This window comes from Lactuca virosa, chromosome 6 (assembly GCF_052849685.1).
Source record: "Lactuca virosa cultivar CGN04683 chromosome 6, Lactuca_virosa_CGN04683_v6, whole genome shotgun sequence".
NCBI lineage: Eukaryota > Viridiplantae > Streptophyta > Magnoliopsida > Asterales > Asteraceae > Lactuca > Lactuca virosa.
The window spans coordinates 192,599,191-192,618,058 of record NC_136431.1 but is presented as its reverse complement, the minus strand read 5'-3'; the positions used below and the strand labels follow the sequence as shown (position 1 = coordinate 192,618,058).

Sequence of the window (18,868 nt, the reverse complement as noted above, 5' to 3'; positions counted from 1 at the left end):
GGCCCACATAGTACACACCATGGACCATGAGAGGAAATATTTAAAATAGTTTTCGATATTTGCCCCTACACACAACAATTTTCCCCAAATTTCTTCCATATCTCCTTTACCCGTCATGGTATCACAAACATTTTAAAGAACTTTTATAGAGGCGGTATTTTGGTATAGTGAGCTTTATAGAGACAGTATTTTGTTATAGCGAGCTTACTCAAATTAAAACCTCAAAGCTTAAAACTTGATTTGAGACTTGAATTTCACGGGTTGACTTGCATTACAGAAATACAATTTTATATATTTTACCACATAATAATCAGACGACATAAGTTCAACCAAATCTAGTGTGCTAAAAATAGCAGTAAACATAAACCAAGTTTTTTAGGCGTCAAATGATACAGATCCAAAAGTTCTTCACTTTTTAACAAAAACAAAATATAATAATCCAAAGTGAAGCAAAAGTTCCTTCACTTTCATATAAAAAAACCAAAATTATACTACCAACCCTATCTTCTTCTCTCTATCTTTTCCATCCCAAAAAAAAAAAAAAAAAAAAAAACCTAAAGTTCATCGTGTTCATCATCATCTTCCGTTGACTCAGCTCCACCACCTGGAGCCCCACCAGACCTCTGATAAACAGCTGTAATAATAGGATTACAAACAGCCTCAACTTCCTTCAACTTCTCATCATACTCCTCCTTCTCAGCCGACTGATTCTCATCCAACCACTCAAGCGCCTCCTTTGTTGCCGACTCAATCTTCTCCTTCTCATCACTCTCAAGCTTATCAGCCAATTTATCCTTATCACCAATTTGATTCTTCATATTGTAGACATAAGTCTCAAGGGCATTTCTGGCATCAATCTTTTCCTTCACCTTTTTGTCTTCTTCAGCAAACTCCTCTGCCTCCCTAACCATTCGTTCAATCTCCTCCTGACTCAATCTCCCTTTCTCATTTGTAATTGTTATCTTCTCTGATTTACCAGAAGCCTTGTCCTCTGCCTTCACGTTCAATATACCATTCGCGTCCACTTCAAATGTCACTTCAATTTGTGGTGTTCCCCTGAAAATACAATCAATTATGTTTAGTTTTTAAGTTTAAGTTTAAGTTTAGCCCCTGAAAAACAAAAATATTGACAAACAGGTCACTAACCTTGGAGCCGGTGGGATTCCAGAGAGATCGAATGTTCCGAGAAGTCTACAATCTTTTGTCATGCTTCTTTCACCTTCGTAGACTTTAATGGAAACAACAGTTTGTTGATCTTGATAAGTTGTGAAGACTTGTGATTTTTTAGTTGGAATGACTGTGTTTCTTGGGATCAATTTCGTCATCACTCCCCCAACGGTTTCGATTCCGAGAGTAAGAGGTGCCACGTCCAAAAGAAGAATATCTAGTAGTAGCATACATTTATTTGTCAGAATATAATTTTATTTTTAATATATAATTCGTAATAATAAGAAAAGAATTGAATTACGGGATTACCTTTAGTTTCGTCACCACCTTCACCGCTCAAAATACCTCCCTGTACGGCGGCGCCAAAAGCGACGGCCTCATCGGGGTTCACACCTTTGTTTGGTTCCTTTCCATCGAAGTAATCTTTTAGAAGCTGTTGGACTTTTGGGATTCTGGTACTTCCACCGACGAGGACAATTTCGTCAATTTGGCTCTTTTGTAAACCGGCGTCGTCCATGGCCTTCTTGACGGGTCCCATGGTTTTCCTGAACAAGTCGTTGTTGAGTTCTTCGAATCTGGCCCTGGTCAACGGCTCTGAGAAATCTACACCGTCAAAAAGCGATTCAATCTCGACTCGGACTTGATGTTGGCTACTCAAGGCTCTTTTGGCTCGCTCGGCTTCTCTTCTCAGCTTTCCAAGAGCTCTGTTGTCTTTGCTGATGTCTTTTCCGTGCTTCTTCTTGATTAGTTTGATGAAGTACTCCATGATCCTTTGGTCAAAGTCTTCGCCTCCAAGATGGGTGTCACCGTTTGTTGAAAGAACCTCAAAAACGCCATTGTCGATGGTTAAGATACTGACATCGAAGGTTCCACCACCAAGGTCGAATACAAGAATGTTCTTTTCTCCTCCTTTCTTGTCAAGACCATATGCGATGGCAGCAGCTGTGGGTTCGTTGATGATTCTGGCAACGTTCAAACCAGCAATCACACCGGCGTCCTTTGTTGCCTGTCTTTGGGCGTCGTTGAAGTATGCTGTAGGAAGGAAGAATCGGAGAAGTAAAGAAACAGTTTGAAGGACATCGTTCTTCAAGGGTACAAAAGTAAATTCTGTTGTTTTACTAACCTGGAACTGTAACAACTGCGTCCTTGATCTTCTTTCCCAAGAATGCTTCGGCTGTCTCCTTCATTTTGGTTAGAATCATGGCGCTGATCTCTTCAGGACTGAAAACTTTTGTTTCCCCACCGGAAAGTTTAACTTGGATGTACGGCTTTCCATCTTTGTTCACGAGTTTGTAGGGGACGAGTTTCATATCCCTCTGGACTTCTTTGTCCTCAAACCTGTCACACAAACATAAATTGCTCAACATTGGGAAGAAACATGATTTCTGATATCTAAACAACAAGCAGATTGGAAAAGTTCATACTTTCTCCCGATGAGTCTCTTGACATCAAAGATGGTTCTCTCTGCGTTTATAGGTGCCTGATTCTTTGCTGCTTCACCGATCAGCCTCTCAGAGTCTGTAAAAGCCACCCATGATGGAGTGATACGGTTTCCTTGGTCATTGGCTATGATTTCGACATGGCCATTCTTGTAAACACCAACACACGAGTAGGTAGTTCCAAGATCGATCCCAATAACAGTTCCTAACTTGTTGGCTTCTTCTTTTGCAATGGAAATTGCAGATAGGCAACCTGTAACACATTAAGGTTAGTATATTAATGTAACTCATCTTTCATTTGTTATCGAGAATCCAAAACATGAAAGGAAATATGATGTTAATTGCAAAGACATGAGACAATCAATTCGAAATTAACCAGGACATAGACATACTACGCTAATTATGGTAAAAACTGTTGATGATTTTAGTGTCACCATGTCATTTTAAGTAACTGGAACTAACATGTGAGCTAAGGGGCTTCATGATTTGTACTCTAATATATGTACGGTGTTGTGCGGAGTGCACGCATGTATAAGATCAAATCAGAAGCCGGTTCGACAACTAGTCGGGGGTCCGGGGGCAGCGCCTCCGGGTCCGGGGTTTCCAAAGGGGCAGCGCCCCTTTGGCGGGGTCGAGGGGCAGCGCCCCTAGCGGGGTCCAAGGGGCAGAGCCCCTGGCTGGGGTCCCGCTGAAACCCTTTAGCATATTGGCTTAATGGAAAACTCAATTTCTTGAGGGAACATAATGGAAAACTCAATTTCTTGAGGGTGATTATGATAAAACTAACGAAACTCGTTAGTTTTGGTAACCCTAATAATAATACTTGCTTCCAAAGCAACGTAAGTGTCCACTTGGACTATCCTAGGCTGAATTTCTTGTAACCCAGGCATAGGGTAGAAATATCAGTTCGGAAAGTGATATCACGATACAAGTTGGTATCCAGATCTCCACTACAAACCGTAACCTAACCAACAAAAACTTGTATTAGATGTAAAAGCATGTCAATAGTAATTTGCTCCGATTCCAGAGGATATCAATTGATTCAAAATTTCATCTAACAATTTACACGAATGAGTTGTTAGAATGTGTCAATGTGACACGTGGCTGGCCCCTGTGTATTTCCAAAGTCACCTCAATAACTCTATGTTTAGGGCCGCGTATAATCCAGATCAGTGTATAGAAATTGAATTAAACAAAAAAACGATCAAAAATCATAGTAATTGAGAAATGTCAATCGCTAATCTCTATATCGACAATAAACACTCAAGTAGAAAAACTCTCTTTTACGATCACAAAACGATTTATCTACTTAAGATTAATAACACAAAGAACAACACTAATCAACAATGTAAACATCAATACGAGCTGAAATTCAAACATATTCGAAACGAAAACCCCAAACTTTTCTCAGATCTCAAAAACCGAATCCAAACCACACTGAAACTACAAACGATGTCACAATAAACAAGCAAAGATGCAAATCAAAACTAAAACTACATTTGTCACATATATATACTAGATTCATAGTTTCATACACAATATCAAAAAAACAGTAGCAACATAACAAGTCAAGATCTGAAAACATTACCAATTAAGATGATCGCTAGCAGGATGCCGGCGCGACCCATGCTTCACCACTCTGCTCGCTAGCTTTTATGCTCTTTTGATAATCGGCGTAATGGAAAGGGTTTTGAGCTTTGAAACGGAAGGTTTCTATTTTACAAATCAGATCTGTGCGGGAGGGAATTTATATACATAAAAGCGCGCGTGTTGTACATCGCTTACATAGAAGCGCGTTGAATTTGTTCGGGTCTCTCGCGAAGACACTCGATTTCATGTCATCGATGATGACGTGGACCAATCAAATTTCAAGTATGGGTGTTGTAGCCAATAGGGATGGATCTCGTGTTGTGTCGCCTCCTCATGCACTTATTGGTTAGTTGTTAAATGAGGTCCCTGGAGTTTCGAGTATTGTAGTTTAATTCCTTAAAGTATCTGTTTGTGCTGTATTATTTACATTAGACAAAACTTTAAAATTGGTCCATGTGGTTTTTAGAAATATCAAGTTTAATCCCTAAGTTCAAAAAACCTCACAGATAGTCCCTGTGGTTTCAAAACTTTTAACATTTGGTCCTTCCGGCTCACTCCGTTAGCATTTCACCGTTAACTCATTTTTTAATAAAATATTGCAGGGGTAATTTCGTCATTTCAGTTGTAACCTTCTCTCTTTAAAAGACATTGCATGTCTGATTTTTGGGCAAACGCTTTACCTTTATCAGTCGTCATCTCCTCTCTTCTCCCTTCCACTGTTGCTCGACCGTTGCACCCTTCACGACATCCAATCGCTTCTGATTCAAAGATGGTGACTTGCAGATGTGGGAATGAAGCAATGAAGATCACTTCATGGACGGATCGTAACCCTGGAAGACAATTTTGGAACTGTACAAGATGTGGGTTCCTTCGATGGTCTGATCCTCCTATGTGTGCTACGGCATTGGTGGTGATTCCAGGTTTGATAAGATCAATGAACCGATTGGAAGAGAGGGTTGCCATTGTGAGTGCAGAATTGTGTAACTACCGATTGATGTTGTTTTGTTCATGGGTGTTCTTTTTTTGGTTTTATTTTAATCTCTAAGTATCTTGTGAAAGTTTGGATGGTAATGGAGTTTTGGTTTTTGGTTTGTAACCATTGCAAGGGTTTTTTTTTATTTTAATCGAGTAGGGGTTTTTTTGCTTTCAGTTTATGTAGGGGGTTTTGGAGTTGGTGTTGTTGTATTTGGTTTATGTATCAGATTAATGTGTAATGGAGTGGTAATAGTAATAATAATAGAATGTAGTTTGTTATAGTTGATTGTTCAATTTCTTGAATGTTTTCATTTGCAATTGAAATGTACAATGTTATTAATTGATATGTGAAGGGTAGTACACAAAACATGTTAATTCATTACCAAAATGTGCATACACACCATTACATGCAAAGTTTTAAAGTTCTTAACACAACCATCATACTAAGTTTCAAGACAAATAAAGACCTACAACACAAGCATGACTTAAGTTTCAAAAGACCTACAACACAAGCATTACATGCAAAGTTTTCAAGTTCTTAACACATCTTCAAACAAGTACACATGACTTAAGTTTCAAAAGACCTACAACACAAGCATCCTAATAACTACTAAAAATAGTTTTCAGCCCCCTCCAACTTCACCACTGCCTCCCTGCCCTTTACATGTTCTGGAATTGTGCCCTTTGTTATGACACTTTGAACAAGTGACTGCCAAATATTTCCTGCTCAATCTACCAGCTTGGCTGTTTGGCTCATCAACACCCCTCCTTCTCTTCTTCTTAGGCCTCCCAACCTACACATATTGATATACTATAGTTAAAATTGAATTCATTCCATGTTCACATGTATACTATATATTTAGTCTAGTTGAAATACAAACCTGTGTTTTATGTTTTAGTGGAAGTAAAGTGAATGGGCAGTCACTTTTAGGCCACATTGAACGCCCATTCAATGGATCAATTTTGTTGAAATACATGGCTTTCCATGTTGATAACCTATAGCAAGGATGGACCCATTCATCAACATGTGGGGCATTTTCACAATTTTCAATTTTGTCCCATATAGCACAAACAGCATGTCTACATGGGAAACCTATAATCTCCCAAAACCTACAAGTGCAACTTTGGTCATTCAAGTTTACCACATACTGGTCTTGCCATGTGCTTGCCACTTGGTACTTTCCTGCCCCATTGTATTTAGCCACATACTTAGTTGCATCAGTCGTAATCTTTTCAAACACTGTAGTTGCAGTAGGGGTTAGAAGTCCTTCACACTTATCTATTTCCTTTTGCACCACACATAACCTCTTCATGAGATACTCTCTAATATACTCTAAGCAAGTGATAATAGGTTTATCCCTACCTTCATCTAGCTTAGAATTGAATACCTCACAAAGGTTATTCAACAAACAATCAGTATGTGCCCTTCTTGAATAATAGATATTAAGATAAGACAATTACACATATAGTAAACACACAACAGGGAAGATTAACATTTATCAATAAATTTCTAAAAACTTACCACTAAAGTGAGATTTAGCCCAAGTGTTTGTTGGGATCTTACACACCCAAGCATGAGCCTCTTCATTGATCTTCTTCAACTCATCCATTGCTCTGTTAAAATGATTTACTGTTGTTGCTCTACCACACTCCCAAAGTTGGTCACTTAAGTCTTTTCCTTTCCACTGTTTCTTCATGTTTTCTTGGATATGCCTCAAACAGAACCTGTGTTCTGCACTAGGGAATACCTTCTTCATTGCTGGTATTATTCCCTAAACAAAAGTCAATGTATGCAACAGCAGTTACCTAAATGTATTTAGTAATGGTACCAAAAAAAAAGTTAGTTGATACACACCTTTTGTCTATCAGAAATGAATGTAAAGTTTGAATTTGCTCCAAGATCCAGATCTTCTCCTAACAGTTCCAAGAACCAGGTCCAACTACTTGTTGATTCTGTCTCTACCACTGCATATGCTACAGGGTATATGTCATTGTTTGAGTCCAACCCTACAGCAGTTAACACTTGCCCAGGGTAAGGGCCCTTCATGAAAGTACCATCCACACCTAGAAAATCTCTTAACCCAGATTTGAATCCTAACTTCAATTAACCCAGGCAGACATATATTCTTCTAAAAGTTCTTGTGGTAATAGACAGGGAGGTTTCTGGATACACATCAATCCGAACTGTTGTACCAGGATTAGTGTTGAGCAGCTCCAACACATAATCCCTCAAAAATCCATACTGTACTTGGTAGTCCCCACTAATGATACGTTCAGCCATTGACTTTGCCCTAGCAACCTTTTGCAATGACATTCCTACCTCTAGTTTCTTGCACAACTCTTCGTGTAAAGCTTTCACTGGAATTTTAGGGTTACTCTGAATTTGTTGAACAATTAAGTTTGCTACGAATCTGGAAGTGCAAGCTTTAACCGCCCTTGTTTGCAAACATTTATGCTCATCATGTACTGTTTTCACCAACCAATCCTGATTTTCATTAGCCCTCGATATTTGGACTGCCCATGGACATATACCTTTATATGCAATTACATCTTTACCCTTGCACTTTGCCCTACTTCTAGTTGAGGGCCCACCACCATCAACTACTTTAGATGGCTTACTTACAACACCTTTACATTTCACCCTAATCCGGATTTTATCATTTTTGGCTAGGTATAAAGACCTCCTTGAAGCTACAGCGTGTGACTTCATGTAGTTTTTAACATCACTCTTGGTTTTGAAGACCTGGCCAATATGAAATGGTTTTACATGAACCTCTCCATGACAGCATGTACTTGACTTACTCAACTCTTTTAGCAGTCTCTTCCTATCATCTTCATGAAATCCTGCAAATTGATAATCATCAGTGGCAATAACTTCCAACTCATCATCAACCATGTCATTCCCTTCATCTTTGAAATGATTGTTCAAGATTCCATGTTCATCTACATCAACAGCATTATGGAATTCACTCATGTCTACATCTACATCAAATTGTATGTTAGACTCATCCACATTGTATTCACTGTCATCAGAATCATCTCCACTATCCTCATAACCATAGCCACTCTCAGAATAGAAAGCCTCTCCACTATCATCACTCACCATACCCTCTAGATAATCCACTTCTGGTTGTTGTTCAAATGAAGTTTGAACATTAAACTGAGCATCATAATCAGCATAAAGTGAGTAATCCTCTATAAATGGTTCATAGTCATCAACTGTTGCAGTATTAGCTCCATCATCAGCTTGGCAGCTTGGTTCCTGTACATGGTAAGTTCCCAATGGTTCTCCAGTTTCAACTGCACTAGTGATCACTTCTTCTTGAGTTTCAATTTCATGATTCACCACTTCCTCTTGAATGACATGACTTTGTTTGCTAGCTTGTGACCTTATAAATGGCATAATACTCTTTGAGTAATCATGCCCTTCATCAACATCTAATACTTGTGACTGCTCACAATCAGGGTTCATAGACTTGTTCAGATCAAGCTTTCTACTACATGATCCTGCTTCTCTCCTACAAGGTTTATTTCTATTCATTTCAAGTGACACACTATCAGACTCCAACTCTTCAATAACAACTTTAGAAGGGGACTTGTACTAACTAGCCACCCTTGTCTGACCAGTTTCAATATACACCCTAATAAGTCTGTGTTTAGGGACATATGATACCATTTTAAGTACATCTTGGTCATTACCTAAAGGCATTAAGCCATAGTCCAAAGGGTATTCAGGGATACAGAAATGGTAGTAAAGTGTTTGCTCAGTTTTGTACCCTAGTTCTCGGACCATGTCGTCAAGCTCATGAACTGAAAATAAATCAGTGTCAACATCATCTACATATGCTACAACACCATCAACGTATTTCCTTCCAGGTGCTTTGGTGAAGACACCACTGTAGTGTATCTTCAACGTGAAATAGTTGTCATATCCTTCTGCAAACACAAAAAAATGAAAGAGTAAAATCAATGATTTCTCTACGTCAACACAATCGACCAAGAAAAAACAAGTTATTTTGTAGTATTGTACCGTATCTTTTTCCTAAGTCCTCCACGGTTACAAATTTTTCTCGAAAACACCATATTGATAGCACCATTGCAAGTCCTGCAGCTTAAAACCCTAAATCCCAATTTCTGTTCTTGCTTCTACGATGGGAATGAACCCGATGAATACAGATGTAACTGGTTATCTTCTTGGAAGAGGGACGGGTAGTGACGTGCAAGAAACAGGTAATCATTTCATATTAAAGAGAGAAGGTTACAACTGAAATGACGAAATTACCCCTGCAATATTTATTAAAAAATGAGTTAACTGTGAAATGCTAACGGAGTGAGCCGGAAGGACCAAATGTTAAAAGTTTTGAAACCACGGGGACTATCTGTGAGGTTTTTTGAACTTAGGGATTAAACTTGATATTTCTGGAAACCACAGGGACCAATTTTGAAGTTTTGTCTTTACATTATCTTTGTTTTATCTTAACCAAACTACATAACATAACGGCATAAAGTGACTACTATATGTCTATATGTTTGTGGTGTATTAGGGAACTTTAACAATAACAATCAAATGTAATTATATTTTGACTAATTTACACAAATGATCCTTAATGTATGCCAAACCAGACAAGTTGAGTTCAAGTTTTTTTTTCTTGCAATAATAGTCTTTACGATGAGATTTTCTTGCAAGAACAATTTGTCTATCGAACGACGTTAGAAAGGGGCCGTAAGCCTCATCATGTACCTGGTGGTTGGCACATTAAGGGCAATTTGTCTTTCTCTTTTTACCTCTCAAGTGTACATCTATGTAGGGGGTTATAAACTCTTTTATAAGGATTATATATATATATATATATATATATATATATCATACCCACATGTAGGCTTTCTTCTTCCTTTATTTCGTCATTTGACATGCACCGAGGAGTAAAATGGTGATTTGTAGTGTAGACGACTTGCGATTATTCTCACGTATCAGACAAGTATCAACCATGTTCAACATTTCCGTGCACATTGAAAAACTAACTCCATCTGTTTGTTTATTAGTTGGATCAACCCACCAATGTTTCATAGGACCATGGGCATCATTCTAGGCTTGTTAATGTAAAAAAAATGTAATGATTGTAGTTGTTATTGAAGTTACATCACAAGCAAACAAGTACACGATGATGTTGATTCCAAGCTAGTATGTAACTGTAGGGTTTAGTTTGAATAGTATTTTGGATGTACTTTGGTTGGTTTAATGAGAAATATGTGGTGGTGACATTGTGCGACAACCAAAAGGTTTACTAATTATCATTAGGAAAGAGTAGGAAAATAGATGTAATAGTTTAATATTGTAATATTTGATTTTGAGATAATAAAAATCGAATGTGTCATTACATTTATTTGTTAAAACGACTATTAGGCTCAAAAATATGTGTCTAAAAAGTTGTACTCTTTCCTAAGTTGGTTAACGTACTTGGAAAGTACTCGTTAACATGATCTAAATGATATAAGATTTGTAAAAATCCGATTCCAAAGGAAAGAGTTATGGATTTTGTAAAAATAGAACTTAATTACGTCAAAACGGTACTTAGAGATTTGAGTTTTGACTAAAAGTGCAAAAAGAAGTTTCGTAGTACTCCTTAAGATATAAACTTTAGGACAAAGTTTGTCGAAAACGGGACCCGTATGAGAGAGATATGATTTTTGTAAAATCATTTATTTTTACCCCCGTTAGACACGAAAATCAAAGTTAAAACTAGTTAAAACTACCTCAAGGAGAGTTGTTGGACCCATTGAGATCATCACAGAGATATAAAGAGGGCTTAGATGAGAGCTCGCACGAAGAAGTTATATTTTTTGCAAAATCTTTTCGTACGCGCAAGGTGCGAGTCTATGCCCGCTGCACACCTGTGGCCAATTTGGGAAGTGACACGTGGCATTCTCTGGATGGAGCCACAATGATCATGCGCGACGCGCACCCAAAACCATGACTATAAATAGAGGTTGTGCAGAACTCATTTCTCACACCTTCAACTGTCGCTCACTCTCTCTATCTCGAAGTTGTTGCCTTTGGAGTGGTCCCTGGAGTCCTGAGCCCGATTCAACCCTACATCAAAGGTCTCATGCGGCTACGACCCATATTTCACTATTTTAAATGTTTTACCGCGGGAGGGGGGAGGGGATACATGTTTTATCAAAATATATTTATATCTATAAATATTAATCGTTTTATAAAACTTAAAGCCTTAGGATAATGTAGCTATAGACATTATGTCTGGTTGTAAGCTATGATATTATACTAAGAGTTATGATGTCCGATAGTCTAGGAAGAGATAATACCTAGATTTTATAACGGTCAAATCCATAGGATAACATAGTACCTAGAAGTTATGGTAGTTAAGTATAGGGATATGCATTGTACATAATCGTTACTCTACCCAAATATCTAGTTATCAAATTAACCATAATTAAGGTATATATATATATATATATATATATATATATATATATATATATATATATATATATATATATATATATATTATGATATAAAAAGATATAATTATCAAATATAAAACTAAAGGTGTTTATATTAGGATAACTATAGGAAAGATAAAAGATAAAATACCTAAGGTTAATGCGTTAGGGAGCTGTTAATTTTCATCCAATAGCTTTGATTAAATTCGGCTTCCCCGATACCTATAATCGTTAATCTTGCGAGAGTTAAAAAGATATGTGCATATCTATACGGGGATTTACACCCATACCTGCGATTGCTAACTACAATCTTGATAGGATAATTTTCTTATTAATCACTATTCGACGTCTGATGAAGTGTCGTAGCGGGGCAATTATTAGTCAAACAACGTCGATTATGGGGGCTCATGGTAATACACTACAATCACCTTAGAGATCCAACTACCATCAGGGACACCTTAGAATGGTAGATAAAATACGTTAGGTTGTTAGATATCCTACAAATATAAAAAATTAGGATTTATAAAATATCCTAAAAGATAATAAGATAGGATCGGTAGATATCCTAAAAAGATAATAAGCTAGGGTTGATAAAATACTTTAGGAAAACTTTTCTAAACGAAAAAAGAATTCTTAAATTAATACAACAAAATAAAAGCTGGAAACTATAAAAAAATTGTGCACTCATCAACATTATGTTGATGTTTTTAAAAATACATGTATTCTCAGGGAGATGAGTGTGAATGATAGTTGCGTCGAGAAGGAGGAGGTCTTCGAGGAAGCTTGCTGGAGTTTAGTTCCGTCTGTTTATCGTTTCTAGTAATGTTTAGGCTATGTGCTTGACTTTTAAACAATGTAATCCCAAAATAATTTATAATAAATAAAAGTAATGTTTTTGATATACTTTTGTGTTACGTTCTATATATATCTGTATGCTTCGATCTAATTTCCCCACGTTCGCACCACCCGACGTTTCTGCCGCCGGTCGGGGGTGTGACAGATTGGTATCAGAGTTATAGGTTATAGCAAACTAGTAATTCCTTAGGAACTACGACTATAACCTAAGGCATAAAACTCTAAATTACTTAAACTTAATAAAAGTATTATTATTAATTACCGTACGGATAGACTACTTACGGGAGAGGTGTCTAGGCTGGAAAAATTGTCGTTTGGGTTGGATTTCAGAACAGCTATATGCTAAATTGTTCCTGCCCTCCGACTTTTCCTACATGGCCGATCCTTGCTTAGTGGTCTTGAAATGCACACACATAGAATTAAGAAAATACCCTAATCAAACACTAATCAGATAAAGAGTTAAATAAACTCTTATAAATACACCCTCGTATCATTTAGATATTATGTCAAAAACGAATCCTAGGGTTAGTCTAGTACTGCGGCTGTACCACAACTAGACCTAGAATGTGCAACTAAGTTTTATTATGGTCCGATCGATGCACGCCTAAACCTAGATGTCGTAGTTGACAACCTAAACACTTGAGGATTTATGGATCAGTGGTTTAGTACACCTAGTTAAGAGATTAGGACGAGGCCTACGACTAGAGGATCTTCGGATCAGTAGCATAGATCGACGTCCTGAAGACCAGAACCTTAGATCAAGACCTAGTGCAAGAGGATGGTACACCTTGAGGATATCTGGAATAAAAACAGGCATACGACATACCGACCATATACAAAGTTACCTAAGATACGGTACTATCTACTCTCTCTCTCTCTCTCTCTATATATATATATATATATATATATATACACACACTATAATACGAAATTATATGTATTATATATTATTTCTCATAAACATCTTCCCGGTTGATGTCTTATGCAGGAAATCAGAGAGATATAAATGATATATGAGACTGGGTGTCGCATCTTATATGGAAGAAGATCAAGTGGTGTCGCGCACGCCTGAAGAAGAGAGCGATTACGATCTGACGATGCCCCTACCGCCTACCCCGATATCAGCTAATGAGGAGCCATTTGAAGATGAGGAAGAACCCAGTGATGAGGAGGAGCAGCCTTGTGAAGAGATCGGTGAAGTACCTACAGCCAGTTCACCCTACCCAGATTCATCTTCCCAGCAGGATCGTGAGGAGACTCAGCAGAGTAATCCCTAGAGACTGTTGTTCCACTTCCCCCATCCTTTCTCAGTGTTCATGCTCCGGGATGCATGATTATCACTACCCCCCCTTCCCCCAGAAAATCCATTCCCATGCCATCCCGCTAGAGGGCAGCCTCACCACCATCATTCCTGAATCCATCAAAGAAACTTTTCCCCACCCACAAATGGACACCCCAAGTGGACGAGTGAATCCATAAGGATAGTATTGGGTTTTATGAGGTCGGGGAGTCCTCCCAGGTGCCTAGGCGCGATCCCATCCTAGAGGATCCCACAAATCGAGCGATCCCAGTGTTAGTCCTTCAAGTAGCACGACACGAGGATCGCATACATCATTCTAATTTACCTTGCTTCAATGCTCAATTTATCTCTTAATAACCACCTGATGATATATTCACAAAGGTTAAAAATAACCAAATACCCTTTAGAGGGTCCCTAATTTCTTTGTCTTATTTTGCATGTTATAACCATATATCGAAATTTTAGGAATAACTGAAGGTCAAAAGTTTGGAGATCAAGCTATCAAAACCTTTTCTTGAAGATCTCCAATACCACATAAGATGGTTATCAAGTGCTTACAGTCTTTAAAATAATGTATCATTGGTTTCACCTATTTTTGCTCATACAAACTTTAAAATAAGATATCATTGTACAAAAATTAACTTATTTTTGTATTTAACTCGTTTCATGTGTGATTTATCTCTTTTACTTATCTTTATATATATATTAAAACAGAAACCTGATGATGTCACCTTCAACAATCAGAACCATTCATTGGATTTTTTTGATTGATTTCAACCCTTATATCGTTCTTAATATTTCTGGTGATGTCATACTAACAAAACAATTCACTATTTATTTCCATCTATCATAATTACTTCCCATATTCAAATCGAAAAATCAGCCACCAAAGACGGGAACTTAACTCACCATCAACATTATCCTAATTTTAAATTTTAAAAAATAATACTAAAATGTTCTACATTATCTATCCTAACTACATTTTGAAATTCAACATTTAAGGGATAAGATAAAAATGACTTTTATCTTATCCCTCCAAAACCAATTTGGATTCAATACATATATATGACATATTCCGCCAAAACCCATTTTTATTTTTCCTTCCACGCTCCTGCAAAAAGTGGGTTTTTATTGTGTTTTATCTATGTTTTTACCTCTTCGTTTATATTGATATTCACGATACTAAATCAATATGTCTTCCTTTCTACAACCTTCTATAGCAGTAAACAATTGTTAGCTTGGTTAATCAAAGGCAAAAAGGTACGCATTTCATTGTTTATTAATACTTCTTCCTTTCTACAGCCTTCTACAACCTTCTATATGATAAGTGTTCATACTCATTTTTTTTGCTTTGTTGTTTTCTATGAAATATATCAACATACTATGTATGTTTTGATTTGATACCATCCTACTTCCATTAATCCATAATTGCAGCCAACTATTATTTTGCAAAATACAATTAATGTTTATTTTTGTGTTTTTCATGGTTAAGTATGCCAACCAAGAATGTCTATGTTAATTGAACAACATCATATTTACATTAAACAAAAACCTTGTGAATCTTTGAATTACTTTTTTCACTATATCTCATAATTATCTATAATACTTTTCTATTTCTCATAGCACAAGTGAAATGGCACATAACAGTGACAGTGAAATCGTCATTGATAAGCTGGCTGACATAGATGCCTCCAAAGAATCATGGAATATTCGTGTTCAAGTTGTCATGATTTGGAAACAGACATAGAAAAACAACCTAAACATGGTCAGCAGCTTGGACATGATTTTAATGGACCAGGAGGTAAGATTCAAATAATATGAAAAAAAAAACAAATGTTTTATTTTTGTTTCATATAATAATATTTTTTATCACCTACAGGGCACTAGAATACATGAAACAATCAAAAAAATCTCATAAATGCATTTCAAGCCCTCCTGGAAGAAGGAGCTGTAAGGCAAATCACTAACTTTGGTATGACCAGAAACGAAGGAGATTACATGTTGGTTGCTCACAAGCATAAGATAAATTTCTACAAAACAACCACAATTCGTGTATCAACTCCTTTTGTTGATAGGATCGATCCTTTTATTTTTATGAGTTTTTATGATCTGACAGCCAGAAATTTTGACACTCGTGTTGCATTTGGTGAGTTTTTTTCCCTTAACAGTTTTGCATTTATTATATTATATATATTTTTTAACCAATTTATATTATAATAATTGATTCAAATTTACTTTTTGTAGATTTTATTGGTCAAGTTGTATCTACTGAACCCATGAGAGTGATTAAGGAGAATGCAAGGGAAACAAGGCTAATGAGTATTGTTGCACAAGATCTGATGTACTTTTCTTTATTTTTCATTAACTTATCATGTTTAATATTTTATTCATATAATCCAAACAATCAATTATAGTGGTAGGAAAATGTAAGTTGCTTTGTGGGATGGTTTTGCATTGAAGTTGAACAGCTACATATCTGAACATCAAAATGAAAATGCTCCTGTGATCATCCTCCTACGTATGGCAAAGCTCAAGACTTGGGGTGGTAAGAATAATTATTTTTAGATGTCTATGCTCATTACATTAATATTTTATTTATAATATGAAATAATCTATTACTTCAATTGCTATTTATAGGTCAGTCACAAGTCGGTAACTGTTTATTTGGGTCGAGATTGCATATTAATGATGATATGCATCATATTTCATAATTTAAAAGGGCGTATGTATTTGATGACTAGGATATAATTATTTACTGTTTTATTTTTACTTATTCTTAATAAGGAATTATTATTATTGTTGATCTTCTTCATTTTTCCTTCTTATATGTAGCATTGCTGATATCGATTTGAATGTTGAGTCTTCCATTAATACTACACAACTTAACACAGAAACTGTTGTGGCCAAGCCAGAAGATTACTATCTCCGTTTTCAAATAAAAAACATTGATGATATTCCAGATTACAATGATGTATACTTAATATTATTCATATTTTTCCATTATATATAACAATTTTTTTAATGTGTGTGTGTGTGTGTATATATATATATATATATATATATATATATATTTTTACCAATCAGGAAATTGGTTTGTCTACCATTGCTACTATAATCGGTTTCGATTTGGAGGAAGGATGATATTCTTTTTATTGTCGTGACTGTTCAAAAAAGGTAACTAAAAATGGTGATGATAGTGATGGTGAACCATTTAATTGTAATGGTTGCGGAGGAGTTTCTGATGTATTCGGCAAGTAAGTTCATAATTTTACATTTGTAAACTTCTTGTCTCATGAATCTTTATTAGAATGTTTCAATTTTTATTTCATTGTCCATTAACGTGTCATACAATAATATTTAGGGTAATGGTCGTAATACGTGTTCAAGATGAAACTGGGTCTGTTCTTTTGTATTGTTTGACCGTCATGTTAAAGATCTTATTCACCGCGATAATCATTCGTTGATGGAAAAGATATCAAAGGTAGCGTTATATTATACTATTCTATTAATTTGTACACACGACAAGTTAACTGTATACTGTTAATGCATTTTATTTTAATCGGGATTTATTAACTACTCACATGTTTTATTATAATATTCTTTAGGATCAAGGACGCCAAAAGATCCCCGATGAGTTCAATACGATGCTTAATAGGAAGTTTGTTTTTAAAGTTCATATTTCAAAGTTTAATCTCGAGAACAGTTATCACGCCTACACCGATCATTAGATGACTAATGATGAACTTGTAGTTGGTGCAGTTTTCAAACATACACCTGCATACGAAGAAAACAATATTCATTCTGATGGTACTCCTATCAACAACTCTATTAAGGTAAAGTTAAATTCATATAATTTAGTGTAACGCCCGTAGATCCGGACTAGTCAATTTAGAGATAATAGGGGTCGAAAACGACTTTTCGACAAAAGATTATTTAGAATAGATAATCTTAACCAAGTTGTATAATATGTCTAAAGGGTTCCGTACATATAAAGAACGCCGAAATCCGAGTTATAACGAAGAAGTTATGGCCCATCGAAGTTTTTCGGCAAAACCGGCACGACACCGGGAGACGTAAATAGTGAATTTAAGATAGAGGACTTTTTAGCCTTAGTGATATAAACAAAAGTTGTAATATACGTTAAACCGAGAACATACAAAAAAAGAACACCCAAATCTGACTTCGTATGAGGAAGTTATGAATTTTCTAAGATTTGGCATAGCAGTGCACGGCCCGAAACTCGAATTTTAGTTCGAGCGGTTTTCGGCTTACACGACCTAAATCAGAGTTGAAGATCTCATTAATAGGAACTCAACGGTAAAAAGACAGACGAAACAGAGTCCGTATGAAGGAGTTACGAATTCTTCGTGGTCATTTAACAGTCTAATCTCCTCCTACTGTTAAATTTAAGATCGGTCGAGAGTTAGCCGACGGAGTCTAAATGAAAGTTGTAGATCTTATTTTTACCTACGCGTGGATATAAAAAACGTCGAAAACGGAGCTCGTATGCGAAAGTTATGAATTTTTGAAAACCGGCTGATTTCCACCCTGTGTGCGATGCCACGTGTCAGCACCAGGCTTTGCCTTGGAGCCTAAGCAAGCTCACGAGGTGAATATTAAAAACTCACGAGGTGAGTGACCCCAATTCAGCCTATAAATAGAGACGCACCCCTCCTTCATTTCTCACACCATACTCTTTCTTTCCTTTCTCCATACTCTCTCTAATACCCCCAAACCCCCTTAAATCCTAAGGTAACTCCCTAGCACGAGGCGGAAGCCCCGGAGTGCCCGACGGCTCCAAGAAGAAGGGACTTTCGGCTCGGAAACGCTGCTCCAGCGAAACCCGGTTTTAAGAAAAACCCGTTGTAAGTGAGCTACGCCTAACCTATCTTTAGTATAGCTTATGTTTTAATATAGTAATGTTATTAGGACCTTATAATAAGTACTTGGGCTATTATTATGGGTTATATAAGTATCGTTTAACGCTTATATAATAGTAATAATAGCTAGACTATTAACTAGTCGCGGTTAACGTTAGACTAAACCCTAGTGGTATTGATACTAGGTTTTGTCAAGGGAA

General features: G+C 36.6%; 1 protein-coding gene across 1 annotated transcript; it reads right to left on the bottom strand.

Moving 5' to 3' along the window:
* Nucleotides 1-356: 356 nt before the first annotated feature.
* LOC145120708 (luminal-binding protein 5-like) lies at nt 357-4,317 on the bottom strand. The gene is made up of 6 exons (XM_079056510.1): nt 4,195-4,317; nt 2,592-2,859; nt 2,291-2,505; nt 1,477-2,199; nt 1,147-1,384; nt 357-1,056 (listed from the first exon to the last, which is right to left on the bottom strand). Exons 1-6 carry the CDS (start codon nt 4,232-4,234, stop codon nt 555-557), a joined length of 1,986 nt encoding a protein of 661 aa, XP_078912636.1. The 5' UTR covers nt 4,235-4,317; the 3' UTR covers nt 357-554.
* Between the last annotated feature and the right edge of the window lie 14,551 nt (nt 4,318-18,868).